Source organism: Scyliorhinus canicula, unplaced genomic scaffold, assembly GCF_902713615.1.
Source record: "Scyliorhinus canicula unplaced genomic scaffold, sScyCan1.1, whole genome shotgun sequence".
In the NCBI taxonomy this organism is placed as follows: Eukaryota; Metazoa; Chordata; class Chondrichthyes; order Carcharhiniformes; family Scyliorhinidae; genus Scyliorhinus; species Scyliorhinus canicula.
In genome coordinates, this window is record NW_024055470.1 from 60,521 (window position 1) to 77,215 (window position 16,695).

At 47.0% G+C, this 16,695-nt stretch overlaps 1 protein-coding gene and 1 long non-coding RNA gene across 2 annotated transcripts; both read right to left on the reverse strand.

Moving 5' to 3' along the window:
* Positions 1–1,823: 1,823 nt before the first annotated feature.
* Positions 1,824–9,866, reverse strand: LOC119959815 (zinc finger protein 16-like; the record flags this gene model as incomplete). Its single annotated transcript, XM_038787907.1, has 2 exons — positions 1,824–1,844; positions 8,793–9,866. Coding segments are annotated over 2 exons (1,095 nt in total), but the record flags the coding sequence as incomplete, so codon positions are not given.
* Positions 9,867–10,101: 235 nt separating this feature from the next.
* LOC119959818 lies at positions 10,102–16,305 on the reverse strand. Its single transcript, XR_005459303.1, has 3 exons — positions 16,221–16,305; positions 12,329–12,444; positions 10,102–10,157 (listed from the first exon to the last, which is right to left on the reverse strand). It is a non-coding gene; the product is annotated as an uncharacterized LOC119959818 (long non-coding RNA).
* Positions 16,306–16,695: the final 390 nt, after the last annotated feature.

The following is a 16,695-nucleotide window of genomic DNA, read 5'->3' on the forward strand; positions in this document are numbered from 1 at the left end:
ATTGTTTCTGTTCTCAATTACATCCAGGACTGCATTTTGTTCATTCTGTTGGTCAATGGGGATGGTCAGAGGGTTTCTTTCTGCTGGACTGGCTGGTCTCACGGCTTCGCCTCTAGTGGGCTGATTCTCTCTGAGCCTTCTTGCGAATATCTGGTTTCACATTTCACAAGGAGTGAAAGGGGTTTGGCGGTTAAAAGATGTTTCATTGCTATTTCTGTTTGGAAACCCCAAAAATCATGCTTCATTGCCATGAAGATGGGCTATGGTGGTTACATAATTCTTTTGTTTAATTTATCTTCATGCTTCTCACAGAAGAAAACAATCAGGGTATGAGGGGCAAGTTGTCTGAGGTGCACTGGGAAACTTCATTAAATTGTGTGGTGGGAGACAGGCAATCAGTAATATTGAAGGAATTATTACAGATTTACACTGGGATTGGTTAGCTCAGTTGGCTGGATGGCTGGTTTGTGCTGAGTGACACCAACAGCACAGGTTAAATTCCCATACCGGCTGAGGTTAGCCATGGACTTTGTCAATATTTACGCTCCACATGATTCTCCACCCACCCCTCTACATCTCCCCATCAGCATATCCTCTATTCCTTTCTCCCTCTGTGTATGTCTCTAGCTTTACGTTCAATGGATTCATGCTGTTCACCTCAACCACTCGCTGTGGTAACGGGTTCCACATTCTCACCACTCACTGGGGAAAGAGGTTTCCACTGAAATTCCTATTGGATTATTGAATCCCTTCATAATCTCAAAGACTTCCACCAGATCACCCATCAGCCTTTGCTTTTCCAGAAAAAAGCAGCTCCAGCCTTTCCTGAGTGTTAAATGCTCTCAGTTCTGTATATTATGAATCTTTGTTGCACCTTATCCAGTGCCTCTATTTCCTTTATCGAAATGGAGATCACCAATGTTGACAGAGCTCCCAGTGTAGTCTAACCATCGTTCTAAACAAGCTGAACATTTCCTCTGTGCTTTTCAATTCTATCCCTCTGCAATGGAACCCTATGTATGGGCTCCCCACTTTCGGAAAGATGTGATGTTCTTGGGGTGTAGAGGACATTAATGAGAATGGCACCAGAGATGAGGGACTCCAGTTAGTTGGAGTGACTGGAGCTGCTGAATTTCTCCCGAGATCACAGCATCTGGAGGGTGGGGAATGAGGCCATTCAGCCCTTTGAGACCGTGTTGGCTCTCTGTGGAGGAAGCCAGTCTGCCCATTGCCCCGTTCTATCCCCAAATCCCTGTGGGTTTATTTCTCTGAGTGCCTGTCCAATTTCCTATTGAAATCCTTCTGTCATCTCTGCATCTCCTACCCTCATAGGCAGTAGGTTCCAGGTCGTTACCACTCGCTTTACATGTACACAAGGCTTCTCGAGCACTGAGAAGTCTATTTGGCCCATTTTTCCCATGCCAGCTCTTTGTACAGCAACCCATTTAATCCCAGAGTTGGACTATTTTGTTTTCTTTTTCAGAATGTACCAAATTCCCTTTTGGAAGTTACAGTCCAATGAGATTCCAGCACCTCATTGCAAATGGACAGTGCATTACAAATCACAACGATTCGCTGTGTTTTACAGCAAATAATTGTGCGTATGGTGTGTCTGGAGTTTCACAGTATTCAAAATGGTGTCAATGCTGTGGTTATTACACTAAATAAGACCCAATCTTTATCAATGATTTTGGTGAGGACACCGAGTGTAATATATCCTTGTTTGTGGACAATTAGAACAAATGTACATTTTTATAAAACCTCTCACTACCACTGGACCACCTGAAGTGTTTTAAAGCCAATGGAGTACTTTTGAAATGTATTCACTGTTGTAATGTAGGAAGCTGTAAGTACGCATATGTAATCACATTTAGGTTTTAAATTGTTATTTTCATAGTGCATTCACTGTCATTAGTAATAAGGTCAAGGAAGCCCTTTTATGTCTCTAATATGTGGCTTCCTGCAGCCATTTCACCTGTACCGTTTCTGTATGAACTACGTATTGATTTCATAGCAATAAACAAGAATTAAATTCATGATTATTCAGTAGTTAACATTGATTATCATTAGTGAATTGGTGTATTAGGTAATTATATTGCAAAGACTAGATCTTTAATTTTAAAAATAACACAATCAACCAAAATGTTTCCAGAAACTGCAGAGCTATCAGAATTTGTTTGAAAAATAAATTACTTTTATAATTTTGAGAAGTTACAAGACAACCATATTCTGCCAAGAATATGTGGGCTGGGCAGTGGAGTAATGGTATTGTTACTGGGCTAGTAATCCAGAGACCCAGGTTAATGCTCTGGGGATCTGGGATTGAATCTGCCTCTGACAGATATTGAATTTGAATAAAATCTCAAATTAAAAGTCGATTTATGACATTGTTGATTGTTGTAAAAACCCATTTGGTTCATTAATGTCCTTTTGGAATCTGCTCTCCTTACGTGGCCTGGTCTACATGTGACTCCAGATCTACAGCAATGTTGTGGTTGGTTTGTAAGCCTCCTCTGAAATAGCCTCACAAGACACGCAGTTCAAGGGCAATTGGAATGTGCAGTAAATGCTGGTCCAGCCAGTGACCCCCACCTCCCATTAATGAATAATTCTTAAGAAGGCTCATTGTTCAATCTGAAGATTAGTAAGAAACTGTCTCTTTGATTGGATTTGATTTATTGTCACGTTTCCCGAGGTACAGTGAAAAGTATTGTTCTGCCTACAGTCCAGACAGATCGTTCCATACATGAAACAATCTAGGACATCCGATAAATACACAATGTAAATACATAGACACAGACACAGTGTGAAGCGTAAGTGACCTAGTGTATCTTGTATCAAATGTATCAATTAAAATTGTATTAATTAGCTACCAATCTAACGTGATTAAATAAGTAGTGATCCTTAATTGAGTTACAATTAATTAAACAATAATGAATCAGTAGTTATAGTAAAAGTCTGAGTTTTATTTGTTGTAAAAATATAAAAGCTTAATCGCTGTGTATATAAAGAATGTGCGATGAGGATAAATGTACCGGCAAGGGAGACCTTCCAATTCTGATTAGCCTCAACATTTGAAACTGTTTGAATAAGGGGTTGTACAGAATCAGATAAAGGGATAGTATGAAACTGTTCAATTGTATTCCTGTCAAAGGTAATGAGAGAAGGTGGTGTCAGTAATTAAACATCCAATTAAATTAAACTGGTGCCCAATTAACCAATAGTCATGTTACCACAGGCCCAACTCTGACATGAGGTAATGGTCACTTTGGGGGTAAAAGTCGAGGTTCCGAAGGTCTTCCTTGCTGGTCAAGTACTGAAGACTCTCGAGGCCGAGTTCCAAGGAAATTAGTGTCAAAGAAGGAGCCAGGGAGGGTTACGCTTCCACAGACTGATCACCTGCATGAAGTTGTAAATGTAAATGTCTTCAAGTCAGTCAGTAAAGCTTTTCTTTAAAAAAACTCCTTTTTAAATTTACTGTCCAGAATTCTGCCTTTGATTTAATTGGTTATAAAGTCTTGTCCGAACCTAAAGCAAATTATTAATTGGGGATGTCTGAAATCAATTAAGGATCAGAAAGCATCAATCTTCAACTTTAAAACTGCACTTCTGTAGCGCCTTTCATAACCCCAGCATGTCCCAAGCTTGAGTGTCGTCACTGTTCTAGGAAATGCAGCAGCCAATTTCCACAAAGCAACATGGCACAAACAGCAATGTGGCAATGTGCAGATCATCTGATTTTGGTGATGTTGATTTTAAAAAAATACATTTTGTTAAGGTTTTGTAATTTTAATAATAAGTGAGAACAGTAAACAATGCAAATCCACATAAAACATCGTGCATAAATTATCTCCATCCCTAACAAGTCCCTCCTACCCTCAACAGAAAATAGCCTAACTATCCCCCCTTTAAGTTTTGTGCCTCTGCTGACAGTTAATTTTCTCTAAAGAAGTCGACAAACGGCTGCCACCTCCTGATGAACCCGAGCAGTTGACCCTCTGAGGGCAAACTTGATTTTTCAAGTCTGAGAAACCCAGCCATGCCGCTAACCCAGATCTCTGATTCCAGGGGCTTCGAGTCCCTCCACGCTAGCATATCCATCTCCGGGCTACCAGGGAGGCAAAGGCCAAGACATCAGCCTCTCTCGCCCCCTGGACTGCCGACACTCCAAAATCCTGCACCTCTGGCTCAGCACCACCCGTGTTTTAGGGCCGTGGACATGACATCTGCAAAACCCTGCCAGGATCCCCCAAGCTTCAGGCAGGCCCAGAACATATGGACATGACTTGCTGACCGCCCCCCCCACACCTGTCCTCTACCCCAAGAAACCTGCTCATCCAGGCCACCGGCATGTGTGCCCCGGTGAACGGGGCAGCACGGTGGCACAGTGGTTAGAATCGCTGCCTCATGGCGCCAAAGTCCCAGGTTCAATCCCGGCTCTGGGTCACTGTGTGGAGTTTGCACATTATGCCTGTGTTTGCATGGGTTTCGCCCCCACAAACCCCAAGATGTGTAGACTAGGCGGGTTGGCCACGCTAACATGCCCTTTAATTGGAAAAAATAAATTGGGTACTCTACATTATTTTTATAATGTCTGCCTGTGAACGACCATAAATTGTATCAGGACTGAGCCTGGCACATGATGAGGACGTATTGACTCTGCTCAAGGCATCCGCCCACAGACCTGCCTCTATCCCTCCCCAGAGCTCCTCTTCCCATTTACCCTTTAGCTCCTCTACCCGACTCGATGAGTTCTTTGTAGATATCCGATACCTTTCCCTCTCATAACGTTTAAGAGCCTTCTGACATTGGCCGAAAGTTGCCTGCCCTTCACAAACCCTGTCTGGTCTTCCCTTATCACCTCAGGGACACAGCCCTCTAGCCTCGAGGCCAATATTCTGGCCAACAGTTTGGCATCCACGTTCAATAGGGAGATTGGCCTATATGACCCACATAGCTCAGGGTCCTTCTCCCGCTTCAGGATCGAGGCCTGCGGCATTGTTGGGGGGAAGGGCACCCTGCTCCCTTGCCTCATTAAATACCCTCACCAGCAGCGGGCCCAGCATCTCCGAGAACGTCTTATAAAATTCCACTGGGTAGCTGTCCGGTCCCGGGGCCTTACCCAATGCCTGGCCTCCAGCCCCTCTACTATTTCTTCAATTCCAATCGGGGCTCCGAACCCCTCCACCAGTCCTTCCTGTACCTTCGGAACTTCAACTCGCCCAGAAACTGCCTCACCCGTCAACCCCAGCTGGGGTTTCCGGCTCATATATCTTACTATAAAACTCCTTAAACACACCTTTCACCCCTGCTGGGTACAAGACCGTGTTTCCACCTCTGTCCTTCAGTCTTCCTATCTCCCTGGCCGCCTCCCTTTTCCTCAGCTCATGCGCTAATATCGTACTGTCCTTTTCTCCACACTCATATACCGCCCCCCTCGCCTTCCTCAATTGCTCCACCACCTTCCCTGTAGATAACAGCTCAAACTCCATTTGTAGCCTCTGCCACTCCTTCAATAACCCCACCTCCGGAGCCTCCGAATATGTCCTGTCCACCTGGAGTATTTCCCCAACCAGCCTATCCCTCCCTGCTCGCTCCACCTTTTCCCTATGGGCCCGTATCGAGATGAACTCCCCCCTAACCACTGCCATCAGCACTTCCCAAACCGTTGCTGCTGAAACTTCCTCAGCATCATTTATTTCCAAATAGTTCTGGATGGACTCCCTCACCCGCCCACACACCCCCTTATCCGCTAACAGTCCCACACCCAACCTCCATTGCGGGCGCTACCCTCCCTCCTTACTCACCCGTAAATCCACCCAATGTGGGGCATGGTCCGACACAGCAATTGCCGAATATTCAGTATCAACCATCCCGCCAGTAAAGCCCGGCTCAGAATAAAACAGTCGGTCCGGGAGTACGTTTTGTGCACATAGGAGGAAAAAGAAAACTTCACTCTTGGCCGTCCGAACCTCCATGGGTCTACCACCCCCCACCCCATCTACTCCATGAACCCCTTCAAGTTCCTTCGCTACTGTTGGTACCCTCCCTGTCCTTGACCTCGACCAGTCCAACCTTGGGTCAATGACCGTACTGAAGCCTCCCCCCATGATCAGCTTATGCAACTCTCGGTCCGGGATCTTACCCAACACCCTCATGAATTCCACACTGTCCCGGTTTGGTGCATATATATTCATAAGTACCACCAGCATCCCCTCAACCTTTCCACTCACCATGATGAACTTTCCCCCACGTCCACCACTATTCTCCCTGCCTCAAATGCCACCCGTTTGTTGATCAGGATAGCGACCCCCCCCCTAGTTTTAAGAGTCCAGCACGGAACGAAATACTTGGCCAACCCATTCCTTCCTCAATCTGGTCTGATCTATTGCTCTCAGGTGTGTCTCCTGCAACATTGCCACGTTCGCCTTCAATCCCGTTCGCCTTCAATCCCATCAAATGTATGAACTTTTGAGCCCTCTTAACCAGCCCATTCAGCCCTCTAACGTTCCATGTACTGATCACCCTTCTTAGGCCAGCCTCCAGCTCGCGTCCCTCACCTCCATTGGCCCGCCTTCGGGCATCCACTGTCCTCGACCTCCCCGTTTGTCTCTCAGCAAGTTTCTCCTCTGTCAGCAGAGCAGCTCCCGCTTCCCCCTCCGCCCCACTCTTAGCAGCACAAGAATCCCAACCCCCCTTAACAAACTTACCACCTGCTCACTACCCCCTCCCCCACTGCACTTCCGTGATTTAGCCCACCGAGCCTGGTAACCCACCCATGGCGCCAGACATCCTATCCCATCCACCCCCCCCCCCCCGCTCGAACATACATATTCAAAACATCACAGTCCCCAATCAACATACAGTAGAAAAAAATCCCTCCACCATCTACCTACTGAAATAAAGTTAACTTACAAATCTAAGCAACGGCCTAAAAACTGTTACACAGAGAGCACTGCATATACAGATCAAAACTAAGGAAACTTTAACAGAATCGATACCGCAATACCCTCCCCCAAGGTTCAATGCCCTCAAACCCCTGCCAGCCTTTTGTCTTTGATAAAGTCCATCGCTTCGTCCGGCGATTCAAGGTAAAGTTCTTGGCCCTCATACGTGACCCACAGATGCATTGGGTATAACAACCCAAACTTCACCCCCTGCTTGAAGAGGGCCGATTTTACCCTATTGAATCCAGCTCGTCTTTTGGCCAGTTTCACGCCCAGGTCCTGGTAGATGCGCAGCTCACAGTTCTCCCACTTGCAGCTCAGTGTCTGCTTTGCCCACCGCAAAATCCGCTCCTTATCCAGGAAGCGATGCATTCGCACCCGGATCACCCTCGGAGGTTCATATCGCTCGCGGCTTCCTCGCAAGCGCTCTATCTACTTCCAAGGGTCGACAAAACGCCCCATCTCCCATCAGCTTTCCGAGCATATTCGTCACACATGCCCTTGCATCCGACCCTTCACTGCCCTCCAGGAGGCCGACAATCCTCAGGTTCTGTCTCTGGGACCTGTTCTCCAGGTCCTCCTGCAACTTTTTCTGGTGGTCCCTCATCAGCCCCACCTCCACCTCCAAAGCGGTTAAATGGTCCTCGTGCTCAGCCACCTTCTGGATCGCCGGTCCATGGGCTTCCAGCCCCTGTCCACCCAATCAATCCTTGCCTTAATTAGGTTGCCTTCATTTGCTTGGTGACGCTCTCCTGAATGAACTCCACCCGCAGTAACATTGACCACTGTGCCACCAAACCGGGATCCTGCGCCTCTGCCATGCTTTCCCGTGCTGCAGGTTCTACAGTCAGCTTCTCTGCTCAACTAATTCTTCTTTTACGACCATTTCTGGTCCACGGCTCCACGTACTGGTGGGGGATTTCTCCTCACTGTCTCACTCTCCACCGATGTTTCTAATAGAATTCCGAAACAAATCGAGAGAAAAGGTCCGTCACGAGCGGGAGCTCCCAAATGCGCGACCTCCTACTCCATGGCCGGCACCAGAAGTCAAAAGGATGAAATTTAGAGACAGTTTGGTCCGGTGGGATCGTGGAAGGGAGGGAAGCAGCAGAGGCAGCTGATCGGATTGACTCAATCTCAGTCACAAAGAAGCTCCACAAGCTCCTCACACTTCTTGTTGGAGGTGAAGATGGAAGAGACAGGGGAGAGCGAGAGAACTTCAAAAGGAACAAACGTGTGTCAGAGATATTAGAAAGTTTCAACACTGCGTATTTAACATAATTCTAATTTATTTAACTTTCAGCCAGAATATTAGCCCCTGTAAATGGGCTGGAGTTTATTATCAGGAGAAAGAGACCCAAATGAACATGGTTCAGTCCTGAGTGTGAGTAACAGCAAAATCCAATCACTGTGGTTACTTGTGGCCTCGCTGGTGTCTCAGCAGGTGGGATAACAGAGTGAATCCCTTCCCACACTCGGAGCAGGTCAATGGCCTCTCCCCGGTGTGAATTCGCTGATGTGCAGTGAGGCAAGATGATTGTCTGAACCCAGTCCCACAGTGAGAGCACCTGAACGGTCTCTCGTCAGTGTGAACACGTTGATGGCGCATCAATTCCCCAGAACTTTTATAGCTCTTCCCACAGTCTGGACATTGAAACGGTCTGTCACCAGTGTGAACCCGCTGGTGTTTCCGCAGTGTGGATGATTCAGTGAATCCCTTCCCACACGTGGAGCAGGTGAACGGTCTCTCCCTGTGTGAACTCGCTGGTGACTCAGCAGGTTGGATGACTGAGTGAATGCCTTCCCACACGTGGAGCAGGTGAACGGTCTTTCCCTCGTGTGAACTCGCTGGTGTTTCCGCAGTGTGGATGACTCAGTGAATCCCTTCCCACACGTGGAGCAGGTGAATGGTCTCTCCCCAGTGTGAACTCGCTGGTGTTTCCGCAGTGTGGATGACTCAGTGAATCCCTTCCCACACGTGGAACAGGTGAATGGTCTCTCCCCAGTGTGAACTCGCTGGTGACTCAGCAGGTTGGATGACATAGTGAATCCCTTCCCACACGTGGAGCAGGTGAACGGTCTCTCCCCAGTGTGAATTCGCTGGTGTTTCCGCAGTGTGGATGACTGAGTGAATCTCTTCCCACACGTGGAGCAAGTGAATGGCCTCTCCCCAGTGTGAACTCGCTGGTGCCTCAGCAGGTGGGATGACTCAGTGAATCCTTTCCCACACTCGATGCAGGTGAACAGTTTCTCCCCAGTGTGAATTCGCTGGTGTTTCCGCAGTGTGGATGACTGAGTGAATCCCTTCCCACAGGTGGAGCAGGTGAATGGTCTCTCCAGAGTGTGAACACGCTGGTGACTGAGCAGGGCGGATGACTGAGTGAATCCCTTCCCACACGTGGAGCAGGTGAATGGTCTCTCCCCTGTGTGAAATCGCTGGTGACTCAGCAGGTTGGATGACTGAGTGAATCCCTTCCCACACGTGGAGCAGGTGAACGGTCTCTCCCGAGTGTGAACTCGCTGGTGACTCAGCAGGTTGGATGACTGAGTGAATCCCTTCCCACAGGTGGAGCAGGTGAATGGTTTCTCCCCAGTGTGAACTCGCTGGTGACTCAGCAGGGCAGATGACTGAGTGAATCCCTTCCCACACGTGGAGCAGGTGAATGGCCTCTCCCCGGTGTGAACTCGCTGGTGACTCAGCAGGTTGGATGACTTAGCGAATCCCTTCCCACAGGTGGAGCAGGTGAACGGTCTCTCCCCTGTGTGAACTTGCTGGTGACTGAGCAGGGCGGATGACTGAGTGAATCCCTTCCCACACTCTATGCAGGTGAACGGTCTCTCCCCAGTGTGAACACGCTGGTGACTCAGCAGGTGGGATGACTGAGTGAATCCCTCCCCACAGGTGGAGCAGGTGAATGGTCTCTCCCCAGTGTGAACACGTCGATGAGTTTCCAGCTGGGATGGGGAAGTGAATCCTTTCCCACAGTCCGCACATTTCCACGGTTTCTCCTCAGTGTGACTGCATTTCTGTCTCATGGGGCCTGATGACGTGTACGGTTTCTCCCCACTGTGAATGATGCTTTTTCCTTCCATGTTCAATATCCGCTGATATTCAGGATATGATAAATTGAGGGCTCTTGTCAGATCCTGATGTGATGCTTGATTTGAGTTTCCGGACTTTGAAGCCTCCCCTTCGAACACCCTGTGAAACTGATTTAAAACAGAAAATAGGGAGTGTGAGAGAACCCACAAAAACACAAAGGCAGGTTGTGAAATTGGGCTGAATGATTCTGGTCATTTGTGGGGCTGGCACTGGGAAAAAGTGACCATGAAAACTGCTGGATTGTCACAAAAACCCAACTGGCCTCTTTGGGAGGAGAGAGAAAGAGGTGAAGAGGGATTTTGTATATCTACAAGTCATATTAAAGAGAATAGATAGCAAAGCAAATTCAATCTTGAGCTTCATAAACAGTAACCAAAGAGAAAATGCTGGAACATCTCAGCAGGTCTGGCAGCATCTGTAGGGAGAGAAAAGATCTCATGTTGAGTCCAGAGGGGCTGGTTTAGCTTACTCAGCTAAATCGCTGGCTTTTAGCAGACCAAGCAGGCCAGCAGCACGGTTCGATTCCCGTACCAGCCTCCCCGAACAGGCGCCGGAATGTGGCGACTAGGGGCTTTTCACAGTAACTTCATTGAAGCCTACTCGTGACAATAAGCCATTTTCATTTCATTTTCATTTCATGGTCCTTTGTTAACTCTTTTCCTTCCCTACAGATGCTGCCAGACCTGCTGAGATGTTCCAGCATTTTCTCTTTGGCTTCAGATTCCAGCATCCGCAGTAATTTGCTTTTATTCATAAACAGGAATATTGATCCCAAAACTATGCTTCTGGTGGCACGGTGATTAGCACTGCTGCCTCACGGCGCCAGGGACTCGGGTTCAATTCCGGCCTTGGTGACTGTGTGGAGTTTGCACTTTCTCCCCGTGTCTCTGTGGATTTCCAGCCAGTGCTCAGGTTTCCTCCAACAGTCTAAAGGGAACGTTAGGTGGATTGGCCTTGATAAATTACCCATTAGTGTCCAGGGATGTGCAGGTTATGTGGGGCTATGGGGGTCACAGGGACAGGGTAGGAATGTGGGCCCAAACAAGTGCCCTTTCAGAGGATCAGTGCAGACTTGATGGGCCGAATGGCCTCATTCTGCACCTTCGGAATTCTATGGTTCTATTTCTATTCTATGCATCTTTATAAAGCTCTGGTCACCACTCTTCAGGAAGGATGTGAAGGTTCTTGAGAAGGTGCTGAGGAGATTTACCAGAATGCTTCCAGCAAAGGAGGTTGAGGGGAGATTTGATTCAGGTCCAAAAGATTATGCCAGATTTCCATCGGGTGGACAAAGAAACCCTTTCCATTCACTGATCGGACAAGCAGATACGTGGATAGGGTGGAATTAAGTTAATCTGTCAGGACACAGATTTAAAGTTTTGGGTCAAACCTGGATTGAACTATAGAAGATCCTGAGGGGTCCTGACAGGATGGATGCGGAGAGGATGTTTCCTCTTGTGGGAGAATCTGGAACAAGGGGTCACTGTTGCAAAATAAGGGGTCACTGTTGCAAAATAAGGGGTCACCCATTTCAGATGGAGATGAGGATTTTTTATTCTCTTGAGGGTTGTAAAACTTTGGAACTCACGTCCTTAAAAGGCAGTGGAAGCAGAGTCATTGAATATTTTTAACGCAGAGCTGGATAGATTCTTGATGAGCAAGGGGGTGAAAGATCATCAGGGGTAGGCAGGAATGTGCAGTTGAGGTTAGAATGAGATCAGCCGCAATGTTATTGAATGCTGAGCAGGCCCGAGGGGCCGAGTGGCCTGCTCCTAGTTTGTATTTAAAAGGTACAGGAGATATGAGGTGATATGAGATATGTTTTCACACAGCGAGCGGCAATGACCTGAAACTTGCTGCCTATGAGGGAGTTTGAAAATAGACACAATGAATCATTTGATTTCAATAGGAAATTAGATAGACATCTGAGGGAAATAAAACTATGAGGATACAGGGAGCAGGAGAATGGCACTGACTGGATTGCTCCAGAGAGCTAGCATGGACTCAATGGGCCGAATGCCCTTCTTTGTGCCATCATGTCTCTGACTCTTTTGTGTCGTCTAGTTTTGTAATTTAACCCCGGAGGGTTCAGATATCACTCAGGTAAATCTGTGCTACATTCCCTCCGAGGCCATTCTATCCTTCCTCAGGTTTGTTGCCCAGAACTGAACACAGTTCTCCAGGTTTGGTCTAACCAGGGTTTGTGAATCTCGGGGCTTTTCCAGTCACACTGAGACCTGAAATCTTCCCTCACAGCCAGAACAGACAAACCTTTCACCTCCCACACCCAGATGCTGCTGATATTCAGGTTCTGATGAATCGAGTGACTCTGTCAGATTGCGATGTAACATTTGGTTTGTGTTTCCCGTCTGTTAAACCTCCTCTTCCAGTATCCTGTAAATTTACAGAAACCTCACTGTCAGTTTAGGATAGAAATTCACAACTTTCTCTCCTCGCCAACTTTGATTAAATGTATTCCTGGAGGTTTGATCACATGACCTGCCCCCATCCTCCAGCCATTAATTGGTCAACACATCCGTCCTTGTGACACACTGCCTTCCTCGGCCAATTGGGAAGCAAAAGGGCTCTGTAGCCACCTAAGATGGACACTGGGCTAACAAGATGGAGAACTGCTAAGACTGCAGGGAAAAAGCAGTTTAGCCAAGTCAAGCAGTCTGCAAAGACTGATTAGCATTTTGCACGCAGCAAAACTAGTTTCTGGCCAGGTGGAAGATCTCAACCAAAGGTGTTAATAGCAAAACGCTTTGCATATTAATGAGGCAATCCAGATCTGGGCACACACAATGGCAACATTTGGGTTTGAATAGATACTTTAAGTGGATGTCCAGACAGAGCGGCACCAAAGGTATCCACCACAAAAGACCATAGAGACCGCCCCCTCCATCGAGGAGAGACCCTCCCATTGGGGGATTCGAAAGATATCGATTGGGAGCTGATCCAATCGATACCTGAAGGTAAAAGCCCGCCCCAAAAAAGGCACGGACATTGGGGGCCCTATAAAAGATAGACCCCCACACATGGTCCGGTCTGTTTTTGTGCTCCGGCTTTGACTTCGACCCAGAACTTCGACTTGTATCCTGACTCCAGCCGTTGAGCACCAGCCGCCGAACCGTAAGTGACAATACGACGCTCGCTACGCGAACCAGCCCCACTAGACCCCCAGCGACCAGCACACTCTCTGAAGGTTACAGACCAAGATCGAAACGAAGGCCTCGCTCCCTGACCTTGCCTGTTCCTGTTTAGTTAAGTATTCTGATCGCTTAGTTTAGTTGTAGCTTAGTCCCTTAGCGTGTGCATGCGTATTTATTATATTTGTAATAATAAATACTAATCGTTTGGAACTTACTAATCGGTGTATAGTTTTATTACTTTGAACCTGACCTTGGAATATTTGTGAGGTGTTTATACGACACCTGGCGACTCCCGAGCTGAAAATACACATATAGAGCCTAGCAGTGTTAAGCACACGGCCTTTAAACGGAGGCGTGTTAATACACTCCAATAAACGCGAATTACACTCAAGTAAAACGTGCAACAGCTCATTACCCTTCAGGAGAGTGATTGACTGTCAGCCAAACAACCTTTATCCCATTTTCAATAATTGTATATCTGCTGAAGATAAATGTTCAAAGAAAATTACAAAAAAAATGTTTTCACTGTTGTAATGATTTTTCAAGGACCCAAAATTATTTTTGACCCTCCTAATGATTTCCCAGACACGAACCTCACCAAGGTAAAATTTGAATTCATTGAAAGTCTACTGATGACCATGAAACCATGATTGTCGATTATTGTAAAGACCCACCTGGTTCACTCCTGACCTTCAGTGAAGGAAATCTTCGATCCTTACCTAGTCTGACCGACATATGACTCCAGATCCATAGTCTGCTAGCTGATTCTTAAAATGCCCTCTGAGATGCACTCAGTTCAAGGGCAATTAGGGCTGGGCAGTGAATGCTGGCCCAGCCAGCGACACTCACATCCCAGGAATGAATAGAAAAGAAAATCTGCCATCCTTTTTTTTAATAAATTTAGATTACCCAATAAATTTTTCCAATTAAGGGGCAATTTAGCGTGGCCAATCCACCTACTGTGCACATATTTGGGTTGTGGGGCGAAACCCACGCAGACACGGGGAGAATGTGCAAATTCCACACGGACAGTGAACCAGAGCCGGGATCGAACCTGGGACCTCAGAGCTGTGAGGCAGCTGTGCTAACCACTAGGCCACCGTGCTGCCCAAAAATCTGCCATCCTTACCTGGTCTGGCACCATTCCAAACCACAGCAATGTGGTTGACTCTTTAAATGCCCTCCCACATGGCCGAGCAAGCCACTCAGTTCCAGGGAAATTAGGGATGGGCAATAAATGTTGCCCCAGCCAGTGACTCCCACGAATAAATAAAATAAAATCCTGGAGAATCCAGTCAGTCAATCCGAGAGAGTTGGCATCTGGTCCAGTCTCACAGCGCATGCGCCCTGTGGCACCTTGTCCTCTGTAAAGGTGGCGGCCGGTAACCCTGGCCTGTCACCACTCAGCTCTCTCTATTCGGTGCCCTTTAAGGGACATTTAACATTTTATTTGGGTTGTTGAAGCCTCCACGGGGTATTTCATGTATGGAACAATCTGTCTGGACTGCACACAGAACAATACTTTTCAGTGTGGCAAGTGGTGCAGTGGTTAGCACGGAGACTACGGCACTGAGGACCTGGCTTGGAAACCCGGCCTGGGTCACTGTCCATGTGGAGGTCACACATTCACCCCATGTCTGCGCGAAACCAAAGTTGTGCACATTTGGTGGATTGGCCATGTTAAATTGCCCCTTAATTGGAAAAAATAATAATGATCGGGTACTCTAAATTTATATTTTAAAAAAAAAATACTTTTCACTGTACCTCACTGAGCCTTCTTAAAAAATATTCATTCATGGGAGGTGGGTGTCACTAGCTGGGCCAGCATTTACTGCTCATTCCAACTGAGGGCACTTACAAATCAACCACAACATTGCTGGGGATCTGGGGTCACATGTGGGCCAGGCCATGGAAGGAGAGCAGATTTCCAAAAGGACATTAGTGAACTAGACGGGTTTTTACAACAATCCACAATGTCATCATTTGACTTTTAATTTGACTCCTTTATTCAATTTCAATATCTGTCATAGGCAGATTCAATCCCAGATCCCCAGAGCATTAACCTGGGTCTCTGGATTGCTCGCTCAATAACAATACCATTCCTCCACTGCCTGGCCCAAATATTCTTGGCAGAATATGATGTCTAATAACTTCTCAAAATTACAAAGTAATTTATTTTTTCAAATAAATTCTGATAGCTCTGCAGTTTCTGGAAACATTTTGGTTGAAAGTGTTATTTTTAAAATAAATATCTAGCCTTTCCAATATAATTACCAAATACACCAATTCACAAATGATAATCAATGTTCACTACTAAATAATAATTAATATAATTAATGTTTTGTGCTATGAAATCAATACATAGCTAATATAGAAAAGGTACATAAGGTGAAATGGCTGCAGGAAGCCACGTGTTAGAGGTATAAAAGTGTTTTTGCTATGAAATCAGTACATAGTGATTATAGGTGCGTACTTACAGCTTCTTGCATTACAACAGTGAATATATTTCAAAAGTACACCATTGACTTCAAAATATTTCAGAAGGCCCAGTGGCAGTGTGAGGTCTTATAGAAATGTACATTTGTTCTAATAGTCTGCAAACTAGGATATACCCCTATCTCTGGATCTGTAAAGACATAATTACATACAAATGCTCGCATTCAAAGCATTATCTTGGACTTTAACCTGTTGTTGTCAGATTTCTATCTGCAGGATGATTCTGGAGGGTTTGTTCCAGCTCAGGGGCGGGGTTGGAGGACTACCCGAGAGCGACTGGCCCTCCAGCCAATCCGAGTGAATGGGAGGCGGGACAAAAAACGGGACTCTCACTCACTACGCATGCGCTCCGCCGCACACTTCGTCCACCCGGGCCTGTTTTAGGGAAAAGCCAGCAGCGTTCGCCGGTTCAACTGCCGTATCCGAGTTTCACATTCGGAGCTTGGTGTGTTTAGGCTGCACGGAGTTTTTAATGAAGCCTCCCGACCCATCCGCCGGCTCCATCCCTCCCTCATGACTTACCCAACCGAATTTGACCGGCAAAATATTTCTACCCGACCGCCTGAATCCCGAGTTGTCATCGGTACTGCGCATGCTTCAGATCAGGTGGGAGACGGGGCATAGCCCCGCCCCTCATTCTCTCCGATTGGTTGGAGAACCCACTGCAACCACTCAGTCCTCCAGGCCGGTCCCTCTCTTCCGATTGGTCCAGAGCTGCCGTCAATCACTCCCTGGGCATTGTCAGCTGGATCATGCGCAGTGCCGATGCTGGACTCGGCCGGGAGGTATCTAGAGTGCTGAACTTGTGGCATTTGAGTGCGACAGTGAGATTTTGGTGACTGAGGGAGTTAGGTGAGGAGGGAGTAAGGTGCTCCTGACATTTAATTTCCTATATTTATCAAAGAGCGTGAAGGGAGCCAGGAGTTTAGAGTACAGCTGACTGGAAGCAGAGTCAAAGGGCAGAGGTCCAGTTGGTCTACAGGGCAGCTAATTCTGT